At 38.6% G+C, this 26,237-nt stretch overlaps 5 protein-coding genes and 1 pseudogene across 7 annotated transcripts; 4 read left to right on the forward strand and 2 right to left on the reverse strand.

The window, feature by feature from the left end:
• Window positions 1-2,335: 2,335 nt before the first annotated feature.
• On the reverse strand, window positions 2,336-3,993 carry LOC110772674 (stemmadenine O-acetyltransferase-like). The gene has a single exon (XM_021977127.2). The coding sequence runs from the start codon at window positions 3,881-3,883 to the stop codon at window positions 2,510-2,512; it is 1,374 nt and encodes a 457-aa protein (XP_021832819.1). The 5' UTR covers window positions 3,884-3,993; the 3' UTR covers window positions 2,336-2,509.
• Window positions 3,994-7,512: 3,519 nt separating this feature from the next.
• LOC110772675 (putative carboxylesterase 11) lies at window positions 7,513-9,367 on the forward strand. The gene is made up of 2 exons (XM_021977128.2): window positions 7,513-8,268; window positions 8,430-9,367. The coding sequence occupies exons 1-2, from the start codon at window positions 7,601-7,603 to the stop codon at window positions 8,965-8,967; spliced, it is 1,206 nt and encodes a 401-aa protein (XP_021832820.2). The 5' UTR covers window positions 7,513-7,600; the 3' UTR covers window positions 8,968-9,367.
• Window positions 9,368-11,515: 2,148 nt separating this feature from the next.
• Window positions 11,516-13,430, forward strand: LOC110772669 (GRAS family protein RAD1 pseudogene; annotated as a pseudogene).
• A 373-nt stretch (window positions 13,431-13,803) lies between these two features.
• On the forward strand, window positions 13,804-15,906 carry LOC110772682 (multidrug resistance protein). Of its 3 annotated transcripts, XM_021977133.2 has the most exons (6): window positions 13,806-14,200; window positions 14,315-14,452; window positions 14,846-14,932; window positions 15,070-15,117; window positions 15,353-15,495; window positions 15,684-15,906. In XM_021977133.2, the coding sequence occupies exons 1-6, from the start codon at window positions 13,922-13,924 to the stop codon at window positions 15,694-15,696; spliced, it is 708 nt and encodes a 235-aa protein (XP_021832825.1). In that variant the 5' UTR covers window positions 13,806-13,921; the 3' UTR covers window positions 15,697-15,906. The 3 variants fall into 3 exon arrangements, with proteins under 3 accessions (XP_021832827.2, XP_088102879.1, XP_021832825.1); XM_021977135.2 differs by lacking the exon at window positions 15,684-15,906 and having other exon boundaries at window positions 13,804-14,200; window positions 15,017-15,117; window positions 15,353-15,492; XM_088246753.1 differs by lacking the exon at window positions 15,684-15,906 and having other exon boundaries at window positions 13,805-14,200; window positions 15,353-15,499.
• Window positions 15,907-16,035: 129 nt separating this feature from the next.
• Window positions 16,036-18,299, reverse strand: LOC110772680 (tryptamine 5-hydroxylase-like). The gene is given in 3 exon segments (XM_021977131.2): window positions 16,036-16,369; window positions 16,371-16,979; window positions 17,298-18,299. Coding segments are annotated over 3 exon segments (1,632 nt in total). The 5' UTR covers window positions 18,273-18,299; the 3' UTR covers window positions 16,036-16,321.
• Window positions 18,300-18,505: 206 nt separating this feature from the next.
• LOC110772681 (small heat shock protein, chloroplastic) lies at window positions 18,506-19,616 on the forward strand. The gene is made up of 2 exons (XM_021977132.2): window positions 18,506-18,989; window positions 19,091-19,616. The coding sequence occupies exons 1-2, from the start codon at window positions 18,764-18,766 to the stop codon at window positions 19,576-19,578; spliced, it is 714 nt and encodes a 237-aa protein (XP_021832824.1). The 5' UTR covers window positions 18,506-18,763; the 3' UTR covers window positions 19,579-19,616.
• Window positions 19,617-26,237: the final 6,621 nt, after the last annotated feature.

Raw genomic sequence — 26,237 nt, forward strand, 5'->3', positions numbered from 1 at the left:
GAAATCTTGAAAATCCATTTATATGTGATGAACACTCTCAGACAAACCAAAAACAAAACCAAGTATTTCAAAATGGTGAAAATGAAAGTGATGAGAGATGAAAACTTTGTATCACTAAACAAAAGTTTGATAAATGAAATTTCAATGAAAGCTCCGAAAGGAATTCAAGAACTCATGAACTCTTCTCCCAAAAAACAAAACCTAATTTATGCACAATCTCTCACTAAAATATGAAAAATGTGAAATGAGAGAGTTGATGAGTCCAAACCAGTCCTAGCCTTTTTGGCAAGTCAAAATGACACTTGGCAGCCAATCATTGGACTTATAATAAGCAAAATCACATGCCTTGATTAAAAATCCCGTACTGAAAATATTTGGCCTATATGACTAGTCATCTCCAAAAAGTATTGTGATGCAAATGCTGACTTTCCTAATGATGCCCATTATATGAATACAAAAATTATCTTGGTTTTGTAACCTCATAAGCTCTTCAATGTACTTCAACTTTCTAGCAAATACCCAAATCCTAATTAGTAAAGATGAGCTAAGAGGAATTACACACATGACAACTAATGATGACTAGACATACATATTTGACTAGTCATACATGACCACAATATAATACATGCAATGCAATGTACGATTTTTACTTTCAAGGATCTTGATTCCATTTGAGCCACGACAAGGTTGATCACAATTTTTGTAATCATCTTGAATGTAGACTTAAACTACCCTAAATTCCTCAAGCTTGAGTACATACAAAATTACAAATTTGTCAAAGACAGTTAAAAACATTAGCTAGACAAACCTAAACATAAGTGGTAAGACAGTAGTAACGAAACCAATGACAAGCTAACTCCAAAGTCCAAATCCAAACAAGTCATACCTACATGCGAAAAGCAAGGAAAGATAGTAGAAAATATACCAAAAAAGATTAAACTTAGAAGTCAAGTCTTTGCTGTTTACCAGGATTGCATAATATATATGTACTTGTTGAGGCGTTATAGATTTAATGTATATACTGACACAAAGTTAAAGTATTGGTCTTTAGAATATTTGGTCAAAGGCTTCATCGCATAGTTAATTACTAATGTAATCAACCAGCCTTACTCTTTTGTGTTTATCTAATCTCTAGACGGTGTCTTCCTTTACATTTGTCGCTTACATATAATGTGTATGCTACATGTTGTCTATATTTTCAGCTCCATTGTTAGCCATTGACCAAGACAACACACCGTTTTTTTCTTTGAAAACTTTTATGAAAAGGTCGTCTCTCTAGGACTCCACTAACTCCTTCAATTTTTTTTTGTTTTTTTCCTTAAAAAAATAAAAGAAAATAGCAATAAACGACAAATGTTAGCAAAAAAATGAAAAATGATAAAATTCGACAATAGATAAAAAGTTATTATATTTCCTATGTTATGAAAACTAATCTGGTAATAATAATATAACCCTAGATTCTTTCCAATGATAACTCGAAGACAGAGAGTGGGGAATAATATTGCAGCTTATTGGTGTGGTATGAAACCTAGGATGTGGCCTAAATTAGCCGCTTTGAGTTGGCCATTAACTGTTTAATTGTCAACGTATATATCTAATCTGTCCAAAGAATCTCAAATATATCAACATCTATATGACACAAGTTGGCCAATCATTCCACGTTTGACAAATAAACAAGTGATATATATATATTCATATTCTAATTGAAAAAAATAACAAGTTGGTATACGGTACCTCTAGGGTTCAAAGCCCTTCCCCTCCCCTCCCTTCTTACACGCCCATCCCCTCACCTTCCTTCTCTCTTTTTTTTTCTTTTTTTTTTGGTGACAGATTTAGGGTTCGGGCTTTTGATTTGCTTGGGGATGATGTAGCTGCCTTTGTTGGGTTGTTTTGTAGATCTCGGATTCCAACTCTTGATTTCCTTTGTGTATTTTAATTTTAATTTTATAATAAGTGCATCAACTCTTTTTAAGTTTGTTGCATATTCGTAGTCTCAACTTGTAACTTTTACTTGTGAGAGTTTAAAGATTGTAGTTTGCAGTTGTAGTTATGTACGTTGAGGTCTATGCTTGACTTTTGCAAGTTCCTTTTGTCCATTTATGGCTATGTGTGGGGAGGTACACTTGTACGCTTGATGTAACTAGTAGAGTCCTCGTATTCGGATTAACCCTCCGTGGTTCATGCGCTTCCGTATTTGTAATAATCATGTGTAGTTATCTATATTTATACTGGCTATTGTAATTAACGACCTTTATGCTTGAATTATAAATGCAATCTAATGTCTTTATCTATTTTTAAAAACAACAAGAAGTTGGTACACAAAAAACAATTAGAATATTTAATTCCTCCATCTTATTTCACAACATTAATTGATCACGAAAACCAAACTCATTACACCACATTATTTAAAAATAGAAATAAACTTTTTTACAGTTGGAAACTTACAACACACAAAATTAACCAAAGAAAATTACTGTAGGTAGCAAATTTGATGTATTATATGCCAAAGCTAGTAAATCAAAGTTTTCACCCCCGATTTCTTCCAACTGTGGTTGGGTGAAACATATTTGAGAAACTCCTCATCAGCTTCAAATATTTCCATGTCTTCCTTCCTCAAATTAACCCACGCCTCGACCCCATCGCCGCTTGGAGTGTCAAAGAAACTCACCAAGTTTCTATACGTCAGACTGGCTGACCCCATATAAACAGCCTTCCCCCATCCAAAATCAGCGTCGTACATCGGGAACCTGCACAGGCTCGTGAAGCTAAACGGCACCAACTCCCCGCGTTTCACTTGCGAGATGCGCTCTTTCAATAAACTCAAGTGCTGGTGCCCATCTTTCAGTTTCTTTACATACTCCGTGTTGACTTGCTTGAGCCCCTCTCTGACGTGGCCCACTATGGCTTGTAGTGTTGAGTCAGACACCGACCCGTCTTTGGGGCCCACGGGCACGGCTGGGCTCGCTTGTGACATTCGGCTCAAATTCCCGAAAGTATACTCCGGAAGTGGTGGATCCATTCTCGTCCGCAAGTTCACCGCATGAGACACGATGTATCTCTTTGGGACATCGTCAGAGTTGTCGATTTGCTTCGGGTTGTTGCAGGATGCGGCGTATCGGCTCAATATGAAGGCCGATAAGGCCTCCACACGGGTAGGACGCCGAGCGTGTTCGTTTTGGGCGTCCGTGCATTTCACCCTGAGTGTCGAAATTGCTGGTGCCTCGAACACAAAACGTTTCGTGGAAATGTTGTCTTTGACCATCCCGTTCGTGGGGTGGTAAAACCCGGACAAGTCCATTTGAGGGAAATACTTGTCGGACACAAAATCTGGTGCGGGCAGGGCGTCGACCTCGCCCCGCGTGGCTGCGGCGAGGCTGTTGAGAAAACTGAAATAAGCCAAGGCGTCTCCGGCCTTGTGGGACATGCCCATGGCGATGCTCATGCCGCCACACACGAACGACGTGATCTGTAGGCACACGCCCAGTTCGTGTGCGGAGTCGAGTTCGCATGGAAGGAACTTGTTGAAGTCGTTAGGGTTAGGGTTTGTGATGACGTCGGCGATGGTGACACTGGCTTTGGCTTCGACGTAGAGGGCACCCTCGTCGTTGCAGTCGATGTATTGGTTTTCCCTGACGCGTCCTGCTAAGGGGTAGAACTTGGTTAGGGTTTCCGATAAGGCTAGTTTGATTCTTGTGCAGCGTTGTTGTATGTATGTGGAGTCGGTGGCGTCGGGGTCTTTAGGGAAGAAGAGGACCATGGGCATGAAGACTGGCGGGTTGAGTTGGTCGATGAAGGAGAGGTTGTGGCGGCGGAGGTGGGGTGGAGTTGGAGAAGAGGGTTTGATGGTCTCTGTTGAGAGCACCTCAATTTCTAATGTAGGCATGGTTGATTTAGTGTTGCAAGCTAAGCTGCCGACAGAAAGATAGAAATATATGTGACAAATAATGGAGTGTTGGCAAATGATGAAGGGGATGGATAAGGGCAAGTCCACTATATGCTAACAAACAGAGTTTATATAGAGAACACAGAGGGTGGGAAAGCCTATAAAGTCAAACAAATCATTTTGGATATGGCCTGTAAAAGATAGTAATGTAATCGTGGAAATGTTTGACGGTTTAAAAAAAATATATATCTAGAACGAAGAAAGATTATTTTGATAGCTGGCCTACTTTAAAAGTCCCAATTCGCACTATAACTAGTGCCTCTCGTCGTGCCAAAAACGAGCCACGAAGTTGGTACCATATATAAAACTTCATTATCTACTTATTCGTAAAGAGCATGAAATTTGAGTGTAAAAGCTTAAACGGCCTTCACACTTGTGGACTCTTATTTTTCGTCTACCTTTCTCTAATTCTTTGTTCTTGCTTAGCCTCGACACCTGCGGTACTCTGATAATTTAGGATCCGTTTGATAATCATTTTAATTTTCAATTTTCGTAGTTAATTAGAATAATATAATCGTGTAAGGGTTTCGTTGTTTTGGTCATATATATAATCGTGGAAGGATAAACAACCGCGTGAGGACTATACTTGTTGTGTTTGTCGAGTTAGGAAGTGAGGAGGAGTTCAAGTATTGATTTTTAGACGGCCATAGTTTATTTATTAATTGGTTGATAAAAATGAAAGTCTATTTTTTTTGTACAAAATAAAATTGAATTTGACCATACCAAATCAATTACTATGGGTTTGGATTGGAAGGTACCCACCAAACTCCAAAATAATTTATAAAACAGGAGCAAAAGTGGACTTTTGGGCAAGTTGGTACTAGAGTCAAGCAATATAATCCATAAACAAAAAGAATAAAATTGGTTGCATTGCATGAAAACGGCCTGCGTTTCATCACTTCACCTGATGGTTGACCTGTTATTTAGTTTCTCCAACAGTGATATCGACAACACCCATAAATTTCATAAGGTTAAATTTATGTACATATATTTATACCAAACACCATATAAATTTATATTTATGTTCATTTTTATATTTAAATTTATCGAGAACAGCCATATAAATATACAAATAATTCATACCAAACACCAACCTTGTGATGTAAACCAGCTCATGTGCTATTCACACACACACTTATATATTTCTTGCCGAAGTTAGGTTCTCATACATAAATTGTCAATTTATTGTTATGAGAATTTGAATATGAAATTACTAATTTGCAAATTTAGGTCTCTTTTTCACTCGCCTAGACTCCGTATTATAAATACCTAATAAAAATCATAGGCCAGCGAATTGGTCACATCCTCGTAAAGTTATTTTGTAGAGCGTTTCCCAACTTGCATGATGTTGATATATATTAATTAGTTATAATCTGCGTGCTGAAAGCTTGAAATTAATTATAGTTTCTTTTAACCCAGCTGCCCCAAGCCTCCCCTCTTCTTCTGTTTTGGTCAAATGGATTACAAGAGAACAAATGTATAGAATGGAGTTGCTATCAACGATTAAGGCAAACGACAATTATAAGAAGAAAAAAAATTAATATATGAGTGCTGAAGGTTAGAAGGCAATTGTGACTAGGTAAATGCTGGTGGAGACAATTATATTTGGCAGGCAGGTCATGACTTAATCAAACACTTGCCAATTGGCATCGTCAACTTGCTTCGAGATATCAAGGATCATCCTTGCTTTTCTCCATTAATTCCTTTTATTATTTTATTATTTATTTGTTTATTTATTTAGACTTGAATAATAAATCATCACGCCATCCCAATTAAAACCATTTGCTTCTTGTCCAAGGTTCAGACCCTATTTATTAGGTAAAGGGAAACTTCGTTCCACACGCAAAAAAAAAGAGGCGCAAGACAGAGTCTCAGAAACCCCCAAAGAAAGACAAAAGAAAAAGAAAGATGTCTGCAGCCCAATATTTCTAGCCCATTACATTACAATATGGGCAAATGTTGGGAGGTGGTGAAAAATTGTTCGAGATTCAAAATTATTCACACGTGTCCAACCGCTGTGTTGAATGAGATGCTGCTCCATGATTCAACGGCATCAAATTCACTTTTGGAGTCCCCAATGAATCAAGACTCACCAATCCGAAAGGAGCCAAGGTCTATTGGGAAAAAGGCCGCAAAGGCCAAGGGAGGGAGTAATTCCACCAATGATTGTGCAAAAATTTTGGAGCAAATTGCTCTAAACGACCCAATGAGAATTGAGAGAGACATGAAAAGAGATGCGGACGAGAAGACAAGAGATGAAGCATTTGCAAGAGAAAGGGAGTATGCACACAAACAAGACATGGAGAAGAAGGATCGGGAAACCATGGCCATGGATACGAGTCATATGTCCCTTAAAACAAAGTCATTTTGGAAACTAGAATAAAGGGATGTTATGAGAAGAAGGATTTTCCGTGACGATGGACCTAGCAACACCGATTGGTGAAATGATGAAAATCATTAGGTTGTATTGAGAAGAGTTGACATTTATTAATTAGTTGTATTGCTTGTCTTTTATTTATCCGAAAATCTTATTCGAAATATGAGATGTGAATTTTATAATAAATATTGACATGTGGCAACCGAAAATCTTATCCAAATTAATCATTTAAGTAAAAAAAATAAAAATTAAAGTGAATAGTATTTGATCTTTGCAATGGCAATGAGTGGAAACACAACAAGCTTTTTGCAAGAGCTGGCACTATTCATTTGAATAGTAACAGCCATTGCGTCCCCTTTCCCTTTGCCATGGCAAATGGGTGGAAGTAGGCATGGGCGTGGATCGGTTTCGTGAACCAAACTAAAGACTTCGGTAGACCATTTTCTCTTCCTTTAACCAAACCAAATACTTCGGATCGGTTAACCTAACATTCAGTTCAAATTGATTCAGTACGTCGGTAGTACCGTAATAAAAACATACTATAAGAATACAATTTATAATACTTTCACATAACATAAGTTTTTGAACAAATACACCAAATTATCCTTGTAAAATATAAAAATTCAATAGTCTAATTCATCCAAGTACGAAATCAAATAACTTAGTCACTATACCATTCAATATGTACTCAAGATGTACTGGGAGCCACTTGTGTTTGTTGTTTGAACCTTTGAGCATTCTTTTTATTGAATTCTGTACATTTATGTAACTGATTTTGACATTTAGTCTACATTGGGTTCTTTAGCTTTTCATGCTGAATCCAACCATATAAAAAACATAAAATTTGAATTAACAATTGGAAAGTTACAGGTCAAAATGCTCTTACAAGTTCGAATCAACATTATCGTAAATTAGATTAATTATATTTTTAAATAATAGAAAAAACAACAACGGTTTCAACAGAGATGTTCTAACGGCTCCTCCGCTTCTATTGATTGTACCTCAAAAATTCAAAGCACAAAAATGACTGAGGTACAACAACATAAAGCAGCACCTGATACGAAACTGCAAGGATAGCGCCCAATTTCAAACTCGAAGCTTCTACTCTGACCGCCAAATATTCCAACACGTCTCTGCGTCTGCCATATTGAATTGAAATCAAATTGAAATTAAACATTTTAATACCCAAAAACCAGATTATTTCTTGACCAGTTGATCGACCTCTGTCTTTAATTCTCTCTTTTGTGTTTTTAATTTCTTAATTTGAGCATAAGAAAAAAATGCCAAGCCTCAGCTTGAAGCTGTACAGCTTGTTCTTCAAGTACCATCTGAGACACCAATTGCAGACCCTAAAGCAAATCCAACCCGACCCAAATTTCGGGATCACTTCCCGACCCGAAGAGCCCGCCGTTCCCGCCAACCCGACTTTCCAAGACGGCGTCGCCACCAAAGACATCCACGTCGACCCCCTCTCCTCTCTCTCCCTCCGCATCTTCTTACCCGACACTGTCCTCCCAGTCCCCCTCAAAACCGCAAAGCCTCCGAAACGTGGCGCCGCTCAATCGCCTCTCTCCTCTGACGACTCTGATGGGGCCGTGTATAGGGGATACTTTCCCGATCAGCTTATGGGGAAGCGCCACCGGAAGCTTCCGATATTTTTGCAGTTCCACGGAGGTGGGTTTGTGAGCGGGAGCAACGACACGTCGTCGAACGACGCGTTCTGCAGGAGGATGGCGAAGCTGTGCGACGTGATCGTGGTGGCGGTCGGGTACAGGCTGGCGCCGGAGAGCCCCTACCCGGCGCCGTTTGAGGACGGGGTTTTGGTGTTGAAGTGGGTAGCGAAGCAAGCCAACTTGGCTACGCTTCGAAACGCTCGCAGCCGTATCTTCGATAGCTTTGGGTCGTCGATGGTTGAGCCATGGCTGGCTGCTCATGGAGACCCATCTAGGTACTTGTTGCTTGTTGCCATATTTGAAATTGATCAATTTCATGGTTTTGCTGTTCTCTCTTAACATATCTGAAGTTCGAAACTTTTTAAGTTTGTGTTTATTTGTTTGTTTGAATTGGAATAATTAATGGGCATTGACATGGAATTTGTTATCAGAACAGGTGTGTACTCCTTGGGGTGAGCTGTGGAGCTAACCTAGCTGACTACATAGCTCGAAAGGCGGTGGAGGCAGGGAACCTCTTAGACCCTTTGAAAGTGGTGGCACAAGTCCTCATGTACCCTTTCTTCATTGGAAGCATTCCCACCAAGTCTGAGATTAAGTTGGCAAATTCCTACTTATATGACAAGGATACATGTATGCTGGCTTGGAAGCTATTTCTAACAGAGGAAGAGTTTGATTTAGACCATCCTGCAGGCAACCCCCTCTTGCCTGGGACAGGGCCACCCTTGAAGAGCATGCCTCCAACGCTAACAGTTGTGGCGGAGCATGATTGGATGCGCGACCGGGGCATTGCTTACTCAGAGGAGTTGAGGAAGGCTAATGTGGATGCACCTCTTCTTGATTACAAAGATACTGTGCATGAGTTTGCCACTCTTGATGTGCTCCTCCATACACCCCAGGCCAAGGCTTGTGCAGATGATATTACTATATGGGTCAAAAAGTATATCTCAATCAGAGGCGATGAGTTTTCCTATTGATTAATATGATTAGTTCAATGAAGAAGAAAACAATTATGAAGCTTGAGGATTGAAGCACATTTTAACAGCTTCAAAGGAACAAGAACAAAAGCATTTTGGTGTACAGCATCAGCTTCAAATTCATTCAATTTTTTGTTCATTTAATGGCTAGTCAAGAGACAATTTAAGATCAATTATATTCCCTGATATGTGATGTTCATTCTTTTTTTGCCACAATATGTGATGTTCATTCAGTTGTGCATTATATGTAAACCTTCGATCACATTTTTGTATAGTCACCCTGCAAATATAGAGTTATGAACAAGCATTATCTATTTAGTTCCAAGATTGTATGATCTAGAGAAAAACTAGCAAAGGTGCCCGCACGATGCTATAGGTATTAAAACTGTATAAAATATGTAAAAACTTGTAAAAACATATAGGAAACACAATATTATTTACATACATGTGAAAGTTTAAGTTACAAAAGATAAATTAGTAACATGTTATGTATGCGAAGTAGTGTTTAAAAACTATTACAGCTGTTGCAATAGATAGATAAATAACATGTTTTATACACTAAGATATCGATATACACAGATTGGTGATGGAACTTTTCTCTTCACTAGTTCTTGGTTTTTCATCTGTTTTGATGTCTTCATGAAGAGTATTTTCTTTTGTTGGCTTGGCTGCATAGGGGTTTTTTCTTCTTTCTTCTCATCTGCATGTGTTTTCACTTCTCTGTTACAAATTGGAAAAATGTTAGTTGTCAGTGTAGATAAATGGCAAAGTTCTAGTGAAAATAAGACAATAAAATATATGGGTGGTTTGTGCTATGGATCATAACAATGAAAATAAGTTGAGGAGTATTGCCTTATTTAAAGAAAAAAGGGAAACAAAAGTTTATATTCTGCAGCTACAAAAAGAGTATAGACCTTAAACCCTTACTGTAAATTCTTTATATATTTAGCAACCACATTTCACTCATCTTTCTCAAATGTACAGATGGGTAGAATTTGCAGCAGATTTCACTCATCTTTCCCCAAAAAAAGCCAAGTTTCTTAATATGAACTGAAATTTGCAGCAACTAAATATTAGAATTGGGAAGAATTGAAGTATACGTATACCACTTGAGTGAACTAAAAAATTAACGTAGGATAAAATCTTTAAAGTCCACAAACCAACAGAAAGGTGTTTAGTTGCTATTGCTTAAGTGTACATCATTGTCAGGTTTTAGAAGTCATTCCAACCAAAGTTAAGATTAGTTTTTAAGCTAGCTCTTATGCTAGGTTAAAGTAGTGACCTTTAAATACGATGAAATAAACACTCCTTCAAATATCCATCTAAAGGGATAACATCAGTTCAAATGCGTGACCATAAGTACGTTTTGCAACACTAGTTCAACAAGCCAGTTCCCCTTTACCAGTCAAGAGTTCAAAATCTAACAACAATAGGAACCCAATCACAGCTGCCTTCCCATTTATGAAAACAGAACACACACACATATATACAAAGGTACAAACTTGGACTGAAATAACACACAAAGATGCATAATTTCAGTCGCACAACCAAACCCAATTCCCTCCACCTCCATTTACACCCCTCAAATTCACTAAAAGCAGAAAATTTAACAACAGAAGGAAATGAAGTGATGGAGAAAAGAGTGATATCGGAGAGGCCAAGCGAGAGAAGAGGATTGTGGGGAGAGAGACCAGTGAAGGACCCAGAATTAGAAAAAAAAAACTAAGAAAACAACAACAACAAAAGTGTACATATGAAATCAGAACCTTGTAATGCAGAGGCTTTCTTTAACTCTAGGAAAACTCTGTAAGCTAAACCCATGGATGGTACAATACCTCAGTTCTAATGAATCAAAATGAAAAAGATAGAAAGTGTTCCATGATCAGTACCTGTAAAATTCTTACACTCCTAGTTCATTGGGCACAAATAACTGGAGTTTAATTAATTCCTACCACAATAATAAGTCTACAATCTAGAAAAAAAAAAAATAGTTCTTTCTATATATTTATTATTATATAAAAAAATTTGTGCTTAGTAACAGTGGCCAGTTGGATTGGGTTTTAGTATATAATATATATATGTCCAATGGTATATCCTATACAGGTTGCTTTGTTCACTATGTGCATGCCTCTTGCTCTTCTGCATATATACCCTTTGATAAATTTAAACTAATCTTCCATAGCAGCAGCAGGTAGGCTGGCCGGCAACAACAAATCTATTAGTGGTTTTAATTACTAGATGAATTGGATATCAGGTTCCGAACGGAATCAAGGGAGCCTAAAGACAAACAATTTAGGTGCAGATACTTCTTGTTTTGTCATGTATGTGTGCAGGATAAGCTTATCCTAGCTATATCCCAAGGCCATATGTATTATTTTAAACCACATCAGGACCTGGTAAAACGAAGGTAATAGAATAAAAGTTACAACCGCGAGTAGCATTGGAGAATTCTGTATCTGGGAAAATTACAGTCACATACGGATAAAGTACCAAAGCTGTGGACATAGACAAGATATAAAGCTCCCAAATCTTAGGGATTCCTTGAAAGTGATGGCAATAATGGAAGCTCCCTGGTCAGTGATTGCTCTATGTGTGCATTGCCCTATGCCTGCTGGAAGTAAGACAATTATTTTTTTCTAAGTCCTCACATTTTGCTCATTTGGAATACTTCGCAACATAGTAATCGCCATCGACGCAACAAGGAAGCTTCAACCTACACATCACAGACATATATAAATCCCCAGCGGAGGAGATGGTCATTTAACTTAGTTGCAAAATCTTCTCATACATTAGAAAGGTAGATTAATGGCATCTGGTCTCTATGCTCAAGCTGAATTCTATGGGGACAACACATCTGATGAGGTGATTGGTCTTGATCTCAATCTGTCATCCATGGCATGCCTTCCCGACCCTTCTTCTCTTTCCACTTTGGAGGAAAATCCTGCTGCCTGGGTGATCCCATTCATAGATGAAACAAGAAGTCATAAGAGGATAAAGCAGCAACATAGTGCCAGCTATGAATTCAATAATGCAGGTACTAACTATTATAGTCTTTACAGCGGCAGTGGCGGCATGTGTGCTAGGGGATTAGATAGCTTGCCAAGAATCCATTTCCGGGATCACATATTGGCATACACTCGGAGATACTTGGCAGTAGAGGCCATGGAAGAAGCCACTGCAAACCTGATGAGAGGCAAGGAAGGCGAATCCGGGGAAGGAGGAAGGGAAGATGGGACGAAACTAGTCCAGCAACTCATTGCTTGTGCTGAGGCTGTGGCTTGTCGTGACAAAGCTCATGCTTCAACATTACTTTATGAGCTCAGAGCTAATGCAAAGGTCTTTGGGACATCATTTCAGCGAGTAGCATCCTGCTTTGTCCAAGGTCTCTCTGACCGCCTTGCGCTGGTTCAACCGCTTGGGGCAGTGGGAGTTATAGGACCCATAACCAAGTCAACTGCTTTTTCGGCAGAAAAGGATGAGGCTTTGCACCTTGTTTATGAGATTTGCCCACAAATCCAATTCGGTCACTTTATAGCAAATGCATCAATATTGGAAGCCTTTGAGGGAGAAAGCTCTGTTCATGTCATAGACTTGGGCATGACCCTAGGCCTCTCACATGGATACCAATGGCGCAACTTAATAGACAGTCTAGCCAACCGTGGAGGACAACCCTTACATCGCCTTCAAATCACCGGTGTTGGCAACTCTGCCGAACGCCTTCAAGCAATTGGCAATGATCTCAAGCTGCATGCACAAAGCACGAAACTGAATTTTGAATTTTCAGCAGTGGAGAGCAGCTTGGAGAATCTAAAGCCTCAAGACTTCAATTTGGTTGATGGGGAGGTTTTGGTCATCAACGGCATACTTCAGTTGCATTGTCTGGTGAAAGAGAGCAGAGGTGCATTGAACTCAGTTTTACAAACACTTCATCAGCTATCACCAAAGCTTATGGTTTTGGTTGAGCAGGACACAAGCCACAATGGGCCTTTCTTTCTAGGGAGATTCATGGAGGCATTGCATAATTACTCTGCCATATTTGACTCCCTGGATGCAATGCTGCCCAAGTATGATACAAGGAGAGCTAAAATGGAGCAGTTTTATTTTGGGGAGGAGATTAAGAACATTGTGAGTTGTGAGGGACCTGCCAGGGTGGAGAGGCATGAAAGGGTTGAGCAATGGCGCCGGAGGATGAGACGTGCCGGGTTCCAACTGGCACCTCTGAAAATGATAGCACAGGCCATGAAATGGCTAGAAATTAATGCTTGTGAGGGTTACACAGTTGTAGAAGACAAGGGTTGCTTGGTTCTTGGGTGGAAGTCAAAGCCCATCATTGCAACTTCTTGCTGGAAATAATCTGCGACTTCATAAAACTTAGTCTGACAAAAAAGGAATAACGTTTGTGAATCTGATCAATCTTAATCGGACAACATAATCTGTTAACTATGTTTGATAATTTAGCATGATTCGTGTTTGAGTAAACAATATCTAGTGGACTACATTCTTATATCTTAAGAATCAAAGTGCATAGAGAGCCTGAAAAACTCTAAAACTCCACTTCAAAAGCTCCCCTTGGCCCCAAAATGTCACAGCCGTATTGAGGAAACAATATCAAAAAGAACCACAAAGTAGCTTTTGGGGCAATTGGGACTCTGTCAGTCATTTGGTCGAACATCTTGCACACAAAATGACCGTAGTGGCAAAATCGACGGCCAACAATACATCGCCATCAGCAACTTCATTGTGGGCTGCCACGTGTATGGCTGGCAATACACTCCGTGGACTATCACAAAAAAAAACACACAAAAAGCAACTTGCCTGGCCGAAAAAAAAAAAAAAAACTTGTGGATAAGACAGCACACATCCTTCGGTCAGTTTCCCAAAGGGCTCTCCTTTCTCGCTCACTCACAAAGCACACACAGTGAAGAAACGAAGACTGAGCAAAATCGAAGCAAAAATGGAAGCGGGTATGTCTCTAAACGCAGTCGTTCGGCTTCCGCTGTCGAGTTCGAGAACCCATGAAGATGGTTTGGTCAGGCACTCATTGGTCTCCACGACGACGACGACGACCCAGAAGGCAGAGCAAAGGCAGGGCCGCAAACTGGTCGTTCAAGCAAAGAGCAAAAGGGGAATGATGGCTCGCCAATTTCAAGCCAAGAAGCCTCCACCTCCTGCCATGCCCAAGATTGAAGACGACGGCAACCCACGTTTCGTTGTATTCATGAGAATGGCTAATGTTTGTTCTCTCTCCCCCCGTTTTTGCTTTTAATTTCCAAAGTTAATAACTTTCTTTGAGATTTTTGTTTAGCGGGAGAAAATTACAAGTTTTTACTTGTTGAATCTTGGACAGGTTTACCTATGGTACCCACTTAGTGTTATATCAGGCGGAACCACGGCTAAAATCATGGTTGCAGCAAAAGATAATTTTCTGGGGAAATATATATATAAAGATACACTTGCTAGAAATCTTGCTGCAGTTATTTACAGGGTGAGTTTTTGCTTAATTAAGCATAACTAGATTTCTACATACTTGTTCTTTTTTGTTAAATTTATGAACAGCAGTATGAACAATTACTCAACTGAACTGAGCAATCTGAAGTTGAGTTCATGTAACCAGAGTGAATTTGCCTCTTTTATTTTTTATTTTTTAATGTGTATAACTTGCCGAAATCTTCTAATGTTTTGTGTTATAAAATTTATGTATGGACATGTTAACTATATTGAGAATCCTTGTGGCAAAGATACTCATTGTTGACTAATCATGACTTAGAGGAAATATTCTGCTTTTAGTAGCCAAATGCGATTTTTATGATGGTTAAACATTTTTCGCAACCGGCCTCATATTAGCAATTGCATAATTGCTTGTTTTTAATTTAAACAGGACGAGAAGGAAATACAGAAGACAGCATTCAAGCAGTACCGAGTGTTGCGGTCAGCTACTGATTTTAGATATGGCTACAAAATTGTGGTAATCCTCTTATAACCTCTACACTAAATAAAAGTTCATTCATAGATGATTGTTATCCTTTTCTCACCATTAAAATGTGTGCAGAAGCTCAATTCTGTTATTTCAGTGTCTGAGTCTTTTCTGTGCTATACGTGTAGGAAAATGGTAACATGAGAGCAGCACTTTCTACCTCGGATGTAATTGAGGTAATTATTTGTCTTTTTCATTATGCTTGCCTACGCCATTGTCTTTGTCATGAGATTATAATGCATTAGACATTCAGCTGATCACAAGCTTCAGCCCTTGGGCTGCAACCCTTCAATTTGTTTATTCTAAATTAGAAGCTATTTATGCTGGTAGCTACAGAGTTACAGTTGAATTAAAATTTTCAGTTCTGATCAGATTGTTCTAATATTGTGACGGTTCTGAACCCAATTTCAGCTTCCAACAAAAGACAAGCTCAAAACAACTTTTGACAAAGTGAAAGATTTTTTTGGGGATGCAAAGGAATCTTTCGGCAAGCTGACAACACTGAACTTATCCGAGTCCGAGGAATCAGAAGAAAAATCTGCACAACAGGAAAAGTGAGTTATATGCACACAATACACTTGATAAGTTTTGTTTTCTCAACCGTAGTTGTCGAGGCTTTCTTGTTGGCTTCTCATTTTTCAGTTGTCAGGCAACACTCAAACCTAAAACCTCCCTAAATCAATCTCATAAATGAACGTCCATTACTTTACATGCCTAAAATGATTGTTGGTTCGTTTAACAGGGTAAAAGGCTGAAGGGCAGATAGGTTCTGTGAGATAGTGAAGCTTATTCAGCTGCGTGCACATTTCGCGAAAGGTCGTTTGGGATGATTGTACACACGGTTTTGTTTATAGATCTCTCTGTCCATTAAACATGATTTTATGTTCTTTGCCAATAACATCTGATACAAATTTAGCCTGTTCCACACTTTTATTTCTGAAAATCTCTTGAAACTGCTGAATTAAGTGCACCATGTAGCAAACGTGCCCTATTAAGACATTATATATGTAAAGGTGGTTAAGTGGGAGGTGAAAACAAGACATAAATAAGTTTAGTTTTGTAAGTTCTTTGGAAATCTGCATAGATGGATGGCATGAAATAAAACCCTAAATTTTCCTTGAGATTATAATCAGCATCGTATGTTATAACATGGAATACATTAATGCATGTTACCAACAAATTACATAGAATAGAAATTAATACCAACAACACATTCTTATATTATATTTTCCTCTTAAACAACGATGACGCAATCTTTCGTATGAAATTTTGGAGCTTTCTGCAGTGTGGAAACCAGACTCAGAGGGAGATGATGTTCCATTAAAACTCAAACTCAGAGGAAGCTTGAGACGGAAAGGAATCTTCTTTTCTTGCTGTGTTTTAAAGGTGGTGATGATCAATTCCCTTGAATTGGTGATCCATGTTGGCTGGGTGTTGGAACAAGAACAAGAGCAGACTTCTTTCTTGTGGCAAGCCCAAAAGTCTCGTCAAGGTCCACATCATCTGGTCCAACTCCTTGAGGCAATGCCCAATCAAAATGATACAAGAGCCTTGCCAATGCAATCTCCACAGTTGCCAACCCAAAGCCATATCCTGGGCAGCCTCTTCTTCCTCCACCAAATGGTAGAAACCTAAAATCTTGATCAACAACATTAACATTAACGTTGCCTGCATCTTGAAACCTCTCAGGCCTATACTCCAAGGGATTGTCCCACGACTGTGGGTCTCTTGCTATGGCATAGGCGTTGATTAGAACCCTAGTTTTTTCGGGTATTTCGTAGCCATCCAGAGTGCACTTGTCCATTGATTCTCGAGGGACAAGAAGAGGGACTGGCGGATGCAATCGCATTGTCTCTTTTATGACTGCTTTCAAGTAGTCAAAGTGTTGAAGGTAGCTCTCGTCAACTTTTCCAGTGCTGGATGCAAATTTTCGAACTTGTTCTTGTGCTTTCTTCATCACGTTTGGGTGTCTCACCAACTCTGTCATTGCCCATTCTAGGGTGGCTGATGTCGTATCGGTTCCGGCCACAAACATGTCCTATTAATTATATTAACACATTATCTTGATTAGGTTAATTGGGAGGTGATCCAGAAAACATGTCCACTGCTGATCTAAGCAATCGGTCCCATATTCAATTTAAGATCAAGATAGAAACAACTAGTAGTGACATGACATCACCCTTCTTAATTATATTTAGTTGAGAGTTGCGAGTTTAGGACTTGCATGCTGCATGCATGCATGCCACGCTTGACATACATACAATAAGTCATTAACACAAGCTACGTAGGACAAACAGAAATGCAACACAAAACGGTGTCGTTGGATCATAATAATAGAGAGGGGATCGATATTTACCAGTACAAGAGCCTTGAGATTGTCATCAGTAATTGGCACCTCCAAGTCATCTCTTTGTCGCACTCGAAGCAGAACATCCACAAAATCTTCTCTGCTACCGCCACCACGACCACCTTCGCACGACGTCGTTTTGTTCAAATGCTCTTGTATTATTTCATCACACACTTGTCTCAAACCCTCCAACTTCCTCTTCAGCCTCCTCCTGAGCCCACTCACCCAGTTGACCCACTCCCACTCGGGGAAGAAATCCCCTACGCACCACCCAGCAAGCAAAGCCTGCGTCTCACTCAAAAGCTCCACCAAACGATCTTCTGACTTTGACTTTGACTTTGACTTTGACTTTGACTCCTCCTCCTCCTCCACTATAAACCTCTTCCCCAACGCCACTCTACACAGCACATTGTTTGCCAACGCAAACAATAACTTGCTCATGTCCACTTCCGACCCGGACCGGCTGGCCACGTGGCTCAGCAGCCGGTTCACCTCCTCGTCTCGGACGAGTTGGAACGCGCTGACCCGTTTGGAGCTCAGCAACTCGGTGACGCATATTTTTCTAGCTTGGCGCCAGTAGGGACCGTACGGGGAGAAGGTGACGTCGGAGCAGCCGAAGGAGAGCCACTGAGCCGCCACGAGCTGCGGTCGGCTCGCGAATACGTGATCGTGGGTTTTGAGGACGAGCTTGGCCAGGTCAGCCGAGGAGATGACCAGCGTGGGCACTCGGCCGAGTTGGAGGTGGATGATGGGGCCCAGTTTCTGGGCCAGGTGGGCGAGGGATTGGTAAGGTGGAGCCTCTGTGAGGAGGAGGTGGTGAAGGTGGCCTATAATTGGAAGGCTTGTCGGTGACGGTGGAGTACGGACGGTGGCGGACTGTGGCTGTGACGGTGACGTTATACCTTTCCATTTCTGCAACTGCAAGCGAAGAAAGAAGAATACGAAGGGTATGAAAAGTAGAAGCGCGAGAATGAGAGAGTCCATTTTCTTCTTTTGCTTCCAAATTGAATCAATGATGTACTAAAGAGATTTGGGCTTTATATAGAAAAATATTTTGGGCTGCCAAAGATTAAAAAAAAAAAAAAAAGTTTCATGAGCCCAATATCCCAAGCCCATTAGATTATAATATGGCCCCACAATTATAAGGTCCAATTGTGAGAAGTCAAGGTATGTTTCTTGAATTTTCCTTAGGCTTATCCAGGGAAATTTTTCTCGAGTTCTCCAGAACTGTCCGACCGAATGTGTCTTCACCCTTCTATTCGTCTTCCAGAAGTGTCCATTATCTCCTTCAAATATTGGGAAATCCAGTCTCCCTACTCAATCAAATCAAGAACTCCCTCACTTTCTGTTAACATTTTCTTGCCTGCCAAACCCAACCAAACAAAGCCAATAATTTTCCAACTGATCAAAGCTCACAACCTCACTTCACTTGACCAATAAACACAAACCCCAAATCTTGAGAGAGACACAAAAAAATGTCTCAGGCCGTATCGAATTTGAGCATTTTTCTTCCAATGTCATCTGGTTGGAGGACCAAAAATTGCCCATCCCCTGTTTTCTCAAAACCAGTTAAGAACAGCCTCAGGGCCATGGCAAGAGATGCAAGGGACAACCTTGACCACTTGCAGAGGGCCACCACCAAGCACCAACAACAACAACCACCCCAGCCCAAAAAGAGAGTCGCCCCAGCACCACCTGTAGGTAAATTAATCACCCACTTACCAAATTTGAAAATCCAACGTTAAAGTTAGAATCTTTAATTTGATATTGAAAAATAAACAAAAACCCTTGAATTTTTGCAGGGTTGTGGGACCGGTTTCCGACGGCAAGGACAGTGCAGCAGATGATGGAGACCATGGAGAGGATGATGGACGACCCGTTTGCCTACTCGGGCGGGTCGGGCTGGGCATCCCCATTGCCGACGGAGACAGGTGGCTACAGCAGGGGAAGGACCCCATGGGAGATCAAAGAAGGTGAGGCTGATTACAAGATGAGATTTGACATGCCTGGGATGACCAAAGAGGACGTCAAGGTTTGGGTTGAGGAGAAAATGCTGGTTGTGAAGGCAGAGAAGGTGACCAAGAAGAAGGAAAATGGGGTGGAAGAAGAAGAAGATAATGGTGCTGATGAGTGGTCTGCTAAGAGCTATGGGAGGTACAACAGTAGAATTGCTTTGCCTGAGAATATTCAGTTTGAGAAGATTAAGGCTGAGGTTAAAGATGGGGTCTTGTATGTTTCTATTCCTAAGGCTACCAGTAGTTCTAAGATTTTGGACATTCATGTAGAGTGATAATTAGATTCAGTGATGGGGAGCAGAGGATTTTGGCATCTTTTTTCTTTTCTTTGTTCAATTTGAACAGGGTCAAAACAAATTTCATAAAATTTCCACGTAAAAAAGAAGCCCGAAACTTATTTATTTAATAACAATAATTGTGCCTAGATAATTTCATTCTTTTAATCGCGCGTATAAATTGTTGAGACAGGCATTTAGCATAATATAATTGTAAAAATAAAATAAAACTCTTACAATAGACATCTAAAAAACTACAATTGTAAAATTAAATATTAACTTTGTAAGTCGCGTTCAAGAATTTAAAAAAAAAGCCTCTTGTATGAACGATACGACAAACATACAAAAAATTACAATTGTAAAATTAAATATTAACTTTTTAAGTTGCTGGTATGAATAAAAAAAGCCTTTTGTATGGAAGTGCATGCAGAGAGGCTAGTATCCTTTTGATATATTTATTTTTTTTATTTCTCTAAAAATTAGAGATATTTAGTCATATACTCATTCTTAGCACTAAAATTATAAATAAATCCTATATTATTTAATTTTTATAAACAAACTCAAAAAACACCTCAAAAATGACAGCTGACCCTATTGAATTTAATTTTGACTATTAAATTACTTTGATACCCTATTGAGTATTTTGGGCTTTTTTATGAGGTTTTGGAGTTGAGTTTGTTTTAAGAAATCAATGACAGTTTTGTAATTTAAAAGAAGTTAAAAGTCTTTTTATTATGTTGTAAATGGATTGTGGGTGTGTTTCTAAAGTTCATTTCATATAGAGTTTTTTTTATAATTTAGGCTCATATATTGGGTATAATAGTGAATCTTCCAAATAAGTTACCATTTCCAAGTATAAACCAAAATTAAATCCAGAAAAATATTATTCTGCCTCATGTATAAGGGCTAGGGGATAAGTACGAACTGTGAGCCCCAAGAACATTCAAACAAAACCCAATGTTGCTAGCTAAGAGAAATAATAAATGATGGGCCTCTGCTATTTAAGGTACATATGTGCTTCTCAATTTTACTCACCTACGTTGTATTTGGTTGAGGAAATTCAAAATATAATCTCTCATGGTTTAAAACCTGTGGAGAACACCCGAAAACCATATTCTCTCGTCTGGAACAAAACCAGCAACACCAACAGCCATTCCAACCCTAAATCCCTCTTGCAAGAACCCATGAGATTAGCTCCAATATAATTAAGTATGAATACAGGGTTCTTGAAATTATGTGTATTTTTCTCTCTCTTTTTTTTATTGGCGTATACGATCTAAGAAATTTGTATGTATATACCAAACAAATTTACTATACAAAACAAATGTACTAGTGATAATTAATTATGAAATCTAAGCAATTTGTACGTATATACACTAGTTAGTCTCAATTGAAACAAAGTGATCAATATTCAAGGACAAGAGAGCTAGAGTATATATAGCAGCTACTAAATGTTCAGTTCAGACATGGGCGGAACCACACTAAGGGCTACACACTGTAGCACAGTGAGATTTTTTTGGGGAAAAATAATAAAACCTATATATTTAATTTGTTTTCAATATTAGCTCAGTATATATTAACTTATTAAAGTCCGAAAAAGTCCAATTCATTATAAATTTAATTGGAGGGCAGCAATAAAAATACACATTAAAATAGGTTCACTTTCAATTGTGTTGTTGAACATATTTTCATTTTGATCATATGTGTTTTTCAGTTGCATTTAATATGTAATTGTTTTTTGTTTTTGATAATGAGCAATAGTATTTTATTGATAAGAGGAACATAAACAAGTACAAAGCCACGATGGTGCTAAACCCTATTTGGTTTATGTTAAAGCTTATTGAAAATTAGTCAATGGAGTTATGAACTAGCGCGGTTTATATGATTTAATGTTCGCCTTTGTTTCTAAAAAGACTATAGAAAATGTAAGTACCAAAAAATAATAATTATTAAATTTTAAGCTAGTAACTTTAACTAGCTCACCCATTGTAAAATTCCTGATTCGACCCTTGAATCCACACATACTCATTTTTCTCTTCACTTAATGTTTATAAGGGTATCTCACATATATCACTGGTCGTGATATAGCCAAGCTCATTTAATTTTTTTAATTTATATACGTTCAATTAAAGGAGCTGCCAAGAACGATATGGTAACCCACGTGGAAGAGACTTAGCAATGGTTGGGACAGTAGCTTATGTCACGATGCCAAGTGAGTAATTAACCTTTTTAAAATTATAATTAGTAACTTAATTTCCTCTGTTTAGTAACAATAGTAAGCTTTAATTTTCATGGTAGTAAAACAAGTCCTTGCTTGCAAGCTTCTGTTATTGTATATACACACCGTGGAGACTCCCCAAGGTTGCTCTTCATCTACAAAAGATGGGTTACGACGATTTTTACAATTCAAGGTCAGTTTAGCAATGGGATGGTTAAAACATCATAAATTTATATGGAATATTATATTAAGTGTGTTGTTTTTTTTTTGGTATATTAACTTTGACAGTGATGAGTCTCGATTGTTTGTTCCTATTTGGTAGGCTAGATTGGATTGGATTGGATTAATCTTTCTACATTACACTGGACTGATTGGGATATAACTGGATTTTAGGAAGTTGTTTGGTGCAATACAACACCAAAGTTGAGATTAGCATGCCTTTTATATATATATATATATATATATATATATATATTCTCATTTCCAAATTAATTACAACAAAGTCAATTTTCAATCCAACAAAAAAAAAAAGAATATAAGTCGTCATCTTCAGACTTCTTCTTCTCAGCTACCTCCCTTCATATCTCAAAGAAGAAAAAAAATAGGCACAAAAATTGCAAAATTAAAAATATATATAAATAAAGAGGAAGAAGTTATGAATCTGCCTTTCACCAAATTTTTTCTTCCACCATATGCCTTTCGTCCAAGATCTGAGGTCTAGATATGGTAGCGGAAAAGATATGGCAGAGGGGAAGAGAGAGAGGATCTGAGATAAGAGAGAAGAGGAGAAGAGAAGAGGGGAAGAGAGAGAGAGAAGAAGAAGAGAGAACCGAGAAGTGAGAGAAGAGAGAGAAGAGAGTACAGAGAAGAAAGAGAACAAGAGATGAGAAGAAAATAGGGGAGGAGAGAGAGAGAGAGAGCAGAAGAAGAGAGATGGTTGGAGTCGTGCTCTCTGGCTTTGAAACCCACATATGGGGTTGGGTTTCTAAGCCCCAATTATTTGGGACTTGGATCCAAGGCCCGTATCCAGTCCTAGACACACTTTAAGCTCACCAAACAATAGCTAGGACTCATGTCCATTTTAATTGAAAATATTCAGTCCAGTCCAGCCTACCAAACGAGGCCTGAATGTTTGGGTCATTCTTGAAATGGGTCAAGGGGTTTCAATTTTGTCAATTTACGCCCTAACGTTTTAAAATTCGATCAATTTACACGTTTATGTTAGTTTGACTGTTTGGTCTTCTGTTAAGTGATGACGTGGTAAATGCGGACTCCACTTTTTTAGCTAAAGTGTAATCAAATATTAAAAAATAAAAATTTGGATTGATATAAAAATAAAAATAAAAACTTATATCCCTTCTCCCTCTCCTCCCTCACTTCGTCGGAATCTGACAGCCTCTCTCTCTCTCTCTCTCTCTAGGCAATCCCATCCTCCATAGCCACCATAACACACCATCTTGCCCAACCACCTCTCCCACCCAAAACTTCTCAAGACACTAGGGCCGGTCCTGGGTTTTCTAAGGCCCTGGGCAAATTTCTAAAATGTGCCCCTGTAGACAAATTAAACACTAAAAGTATAAAAATTTTATCAACTAATTAATTTTATTAAAATTAGAAGAGTTTACAAAAGATAAAGAACATTTTGAGGCCTCATTAAAACCTTGTTTGGGAAAAAGCTAATGGAATAACCACACCTCAATATTAAAGTCATTTGTTCTTTGCGAGTAAAATGAAGAATGATTAAAAAAATACTTTGCCGTTTTTTATTTTTTTCAAGATTCCATGTTTAACATTTGATGCTAAAATAGTTATCAACTCATTTGGAATTTTATGGCTAAGATAATGATAATGAATGTTCTTTATCTTGAACGAGTTGAAAATGGTGTTGCATTACTAGATCATATTGGATTGGTTGTTCAGATGCATTTGGTAAATTTTCAAGTGAAACATTAGTCTTTTTAACAAAATAGTTAATCAAATATCCTCTTACACTTTGAAAAAGTTCTATATCTATCTATAAAAAAGAAAGAATCTTGAAAGATCTTATGAGAAAGAAAAAAAAAACCTTGAAAGAAAGGCATTGGTTTGGTCTTGTGGAGGATTTTTTTTTCCAACTCAATGTCGGAGAAGAAGAGAATCACAAAAAATAAAAATAAAAATTTGTTTACATGTAGTTGTGGGGGCCCTTTTGTTCCAGCAGGTCTAGGTGAACTTGGGCCGCTGTAAAGAGAGAGTGAAGTTGCCAATTTGCCTGTGTTCAAGAAATAGGCCCAAAATACTCCGAAAGAATGCTGATTCTTAGGGAATACTCTGGTTTTTCTCACCAAGTAGAAATGATTGTTGTGAACTGAGATTTTGGTTTGGCCTGAGTGGCTTGTGGCATGGGAGCTAACTCTTCATGAGTTTAGCAAGAGCGTCTGCTTGAGTTGAAACATGGTTTAGGATGAAGGCTATTTTAGGGCTTGGAATGGTTTCTGATTTCTATGAAAAAGGTATAGGATGGATCTGGAAAAAGGAGAGGATGGTTTCTGGAAAAAGGAGAGGATGGTTTCTGATGTTAGGCTTGAGTGTTTCGAACAGTGGGTGTATGGCTTGCCCGCTGTGTCTTGGTTGGCTCTCCCTTCTAGGTAAACCACTGCTTCCTTTTATAGCTGTTGAAGCTCAAGCAGTTAATGAATGAGGGGCCTTAGGTTGGTGATACAGTAAATCAGTTTATAACTGAGGTTTTAGTGATGGGCAGTTGGGGGTTGGGTAGTAATTGCTGAAGTAAGACTGGCAGTAAATCTAACCATAGTTTTGGTGCTGTAAGGTATAAAATTGGAGATTGGGTCATAAATGTTGAGGAAGACACGCTCTCTGCTTACCCACTCAATAGGCTCAATAGAAATGGGCTTGGGTTTTGATGCTCCCAAGCATCTCAAAACCTCCATTTCTTGAACCTTTTGATGGGCCTCATTGATCCTTGTAACTATCCATACCACAACCTACTCAACAAGCTCCAGGCATGTATGTGGCTTAGGCCTACTTAAGCTTGTCGGGTGGTTTAGCATAGGAAAATGTATTATTAGCTTGGCATGGCATGTACACTAATTCTATATTTCTTTAATAAATTAATTCCCAAAATACAGTTTGGATTAACGCATGACCAACATTATATGTTATATTGGGCTTGAAATATCCTTGGGCCTCAACAGTAGTATTCTCGTGTTTTGTTTAATTTCCCTATATTTTGTTTTTTTTTTCTTTTGTTAAATTATATAATATAACAACAAGTGAGGAAGTTTCCTTGAGAGTATCAAAAAGTGATCTGTGCTGACATGCCAACATAATTACACGAACGTGTCCTTCTAGTTTTGATGGTTTGGTTTTTTTTACTTTTAATATACACATATATGAGCTATATAAAAAATTGAGTGCCCCTCTCATCTTTGGGCCCCGGGCTATAGGCCTGGTCCCCCTAGGCCAAGGCTGGCACCCACCATTCTCTCTCTTTACACCACTAACCCCAAGCCCAGCCACCCTCCCTCATCTCTCCTCTTCCAATTTCTGTCTTTCCAATCCAACCAAAACAACATAAAAACAAATTCTCAAACCCAACAACAAAACCTGGCAATGAAAAAAGAAGGAGATGATGAATTGGGTATTTCTAAAACAAAAGCAAAACTAGAAACCAACACTCACCTCTTAAAGGGTTATTTACTCAAATGGTCCATAAACTTATACCCAAGTTACATTTTGGTCCCTCAACTAAATTATTTGTTCAAATGATCCACCAACTCTTTATTAATCGTCACATTGATTCTACTGTTACATTTTCTGTTAAATTTAGTCATGTGAGCAGCACATGCTATATTTTTAAGGGTAAATAGGACTTTTGATAGTTAAAAAAAATAGAAATAAGTTTTTTAGAAAAGAAAAAAAAAGAAAAAGAAAACTACGGTGTCATCTCTTCTCCCCTTCCCCCTCATCTCCCCCATTCCCTATCTCCCCTCTACCCAATCTCCCTCTATACTCTCTGTGCTCTCTCCTCTTTCCCTATGTTCTAGAGAATGGCTCCATCCTAACCGTTTCTTTCTTTTTGGTTTTTAAATAAAACTCTATCTCTATCTCTTGGGGAGAAAACTTGGGCGTAGACTTGGGATTCTATCTCATGGGGAGAAAACTTGGCCAAGCTTTTCCATAATTTTTCAAAGGAAATTCCACTTAACTTGATCATATGGCTTACGGACATCACGCTTCACAACAACTTTTGGCTCCTTAATTTTTTTGACTGAATGAATAAGCTCAAAAGCAAGAGTGACATTATTAATGACATTATTAAGCAAAATGATATTCAAATGGTTAGCTAGTCTTTGCAATAATTTTGTAGACGCCGTTACATAGACTTATAGGTTGGAAATCCTTCACATTCTTTGCATTCTTTATCTTCGAAATCAGTGCC

Source organism: Prunus avium, chromosome 1, assembly GCF_965620075.1.
Source record: "Prunus avium chromosome 1, drPruAviu1.hap1.1, whole genome shotgun sequence".
Lineage (NCBI taxonomy): Eukaryota > Viridiplantae > Streptophyta > Magnoliopsida > Rosales > Rosaceae > Prunus > Prunus avium.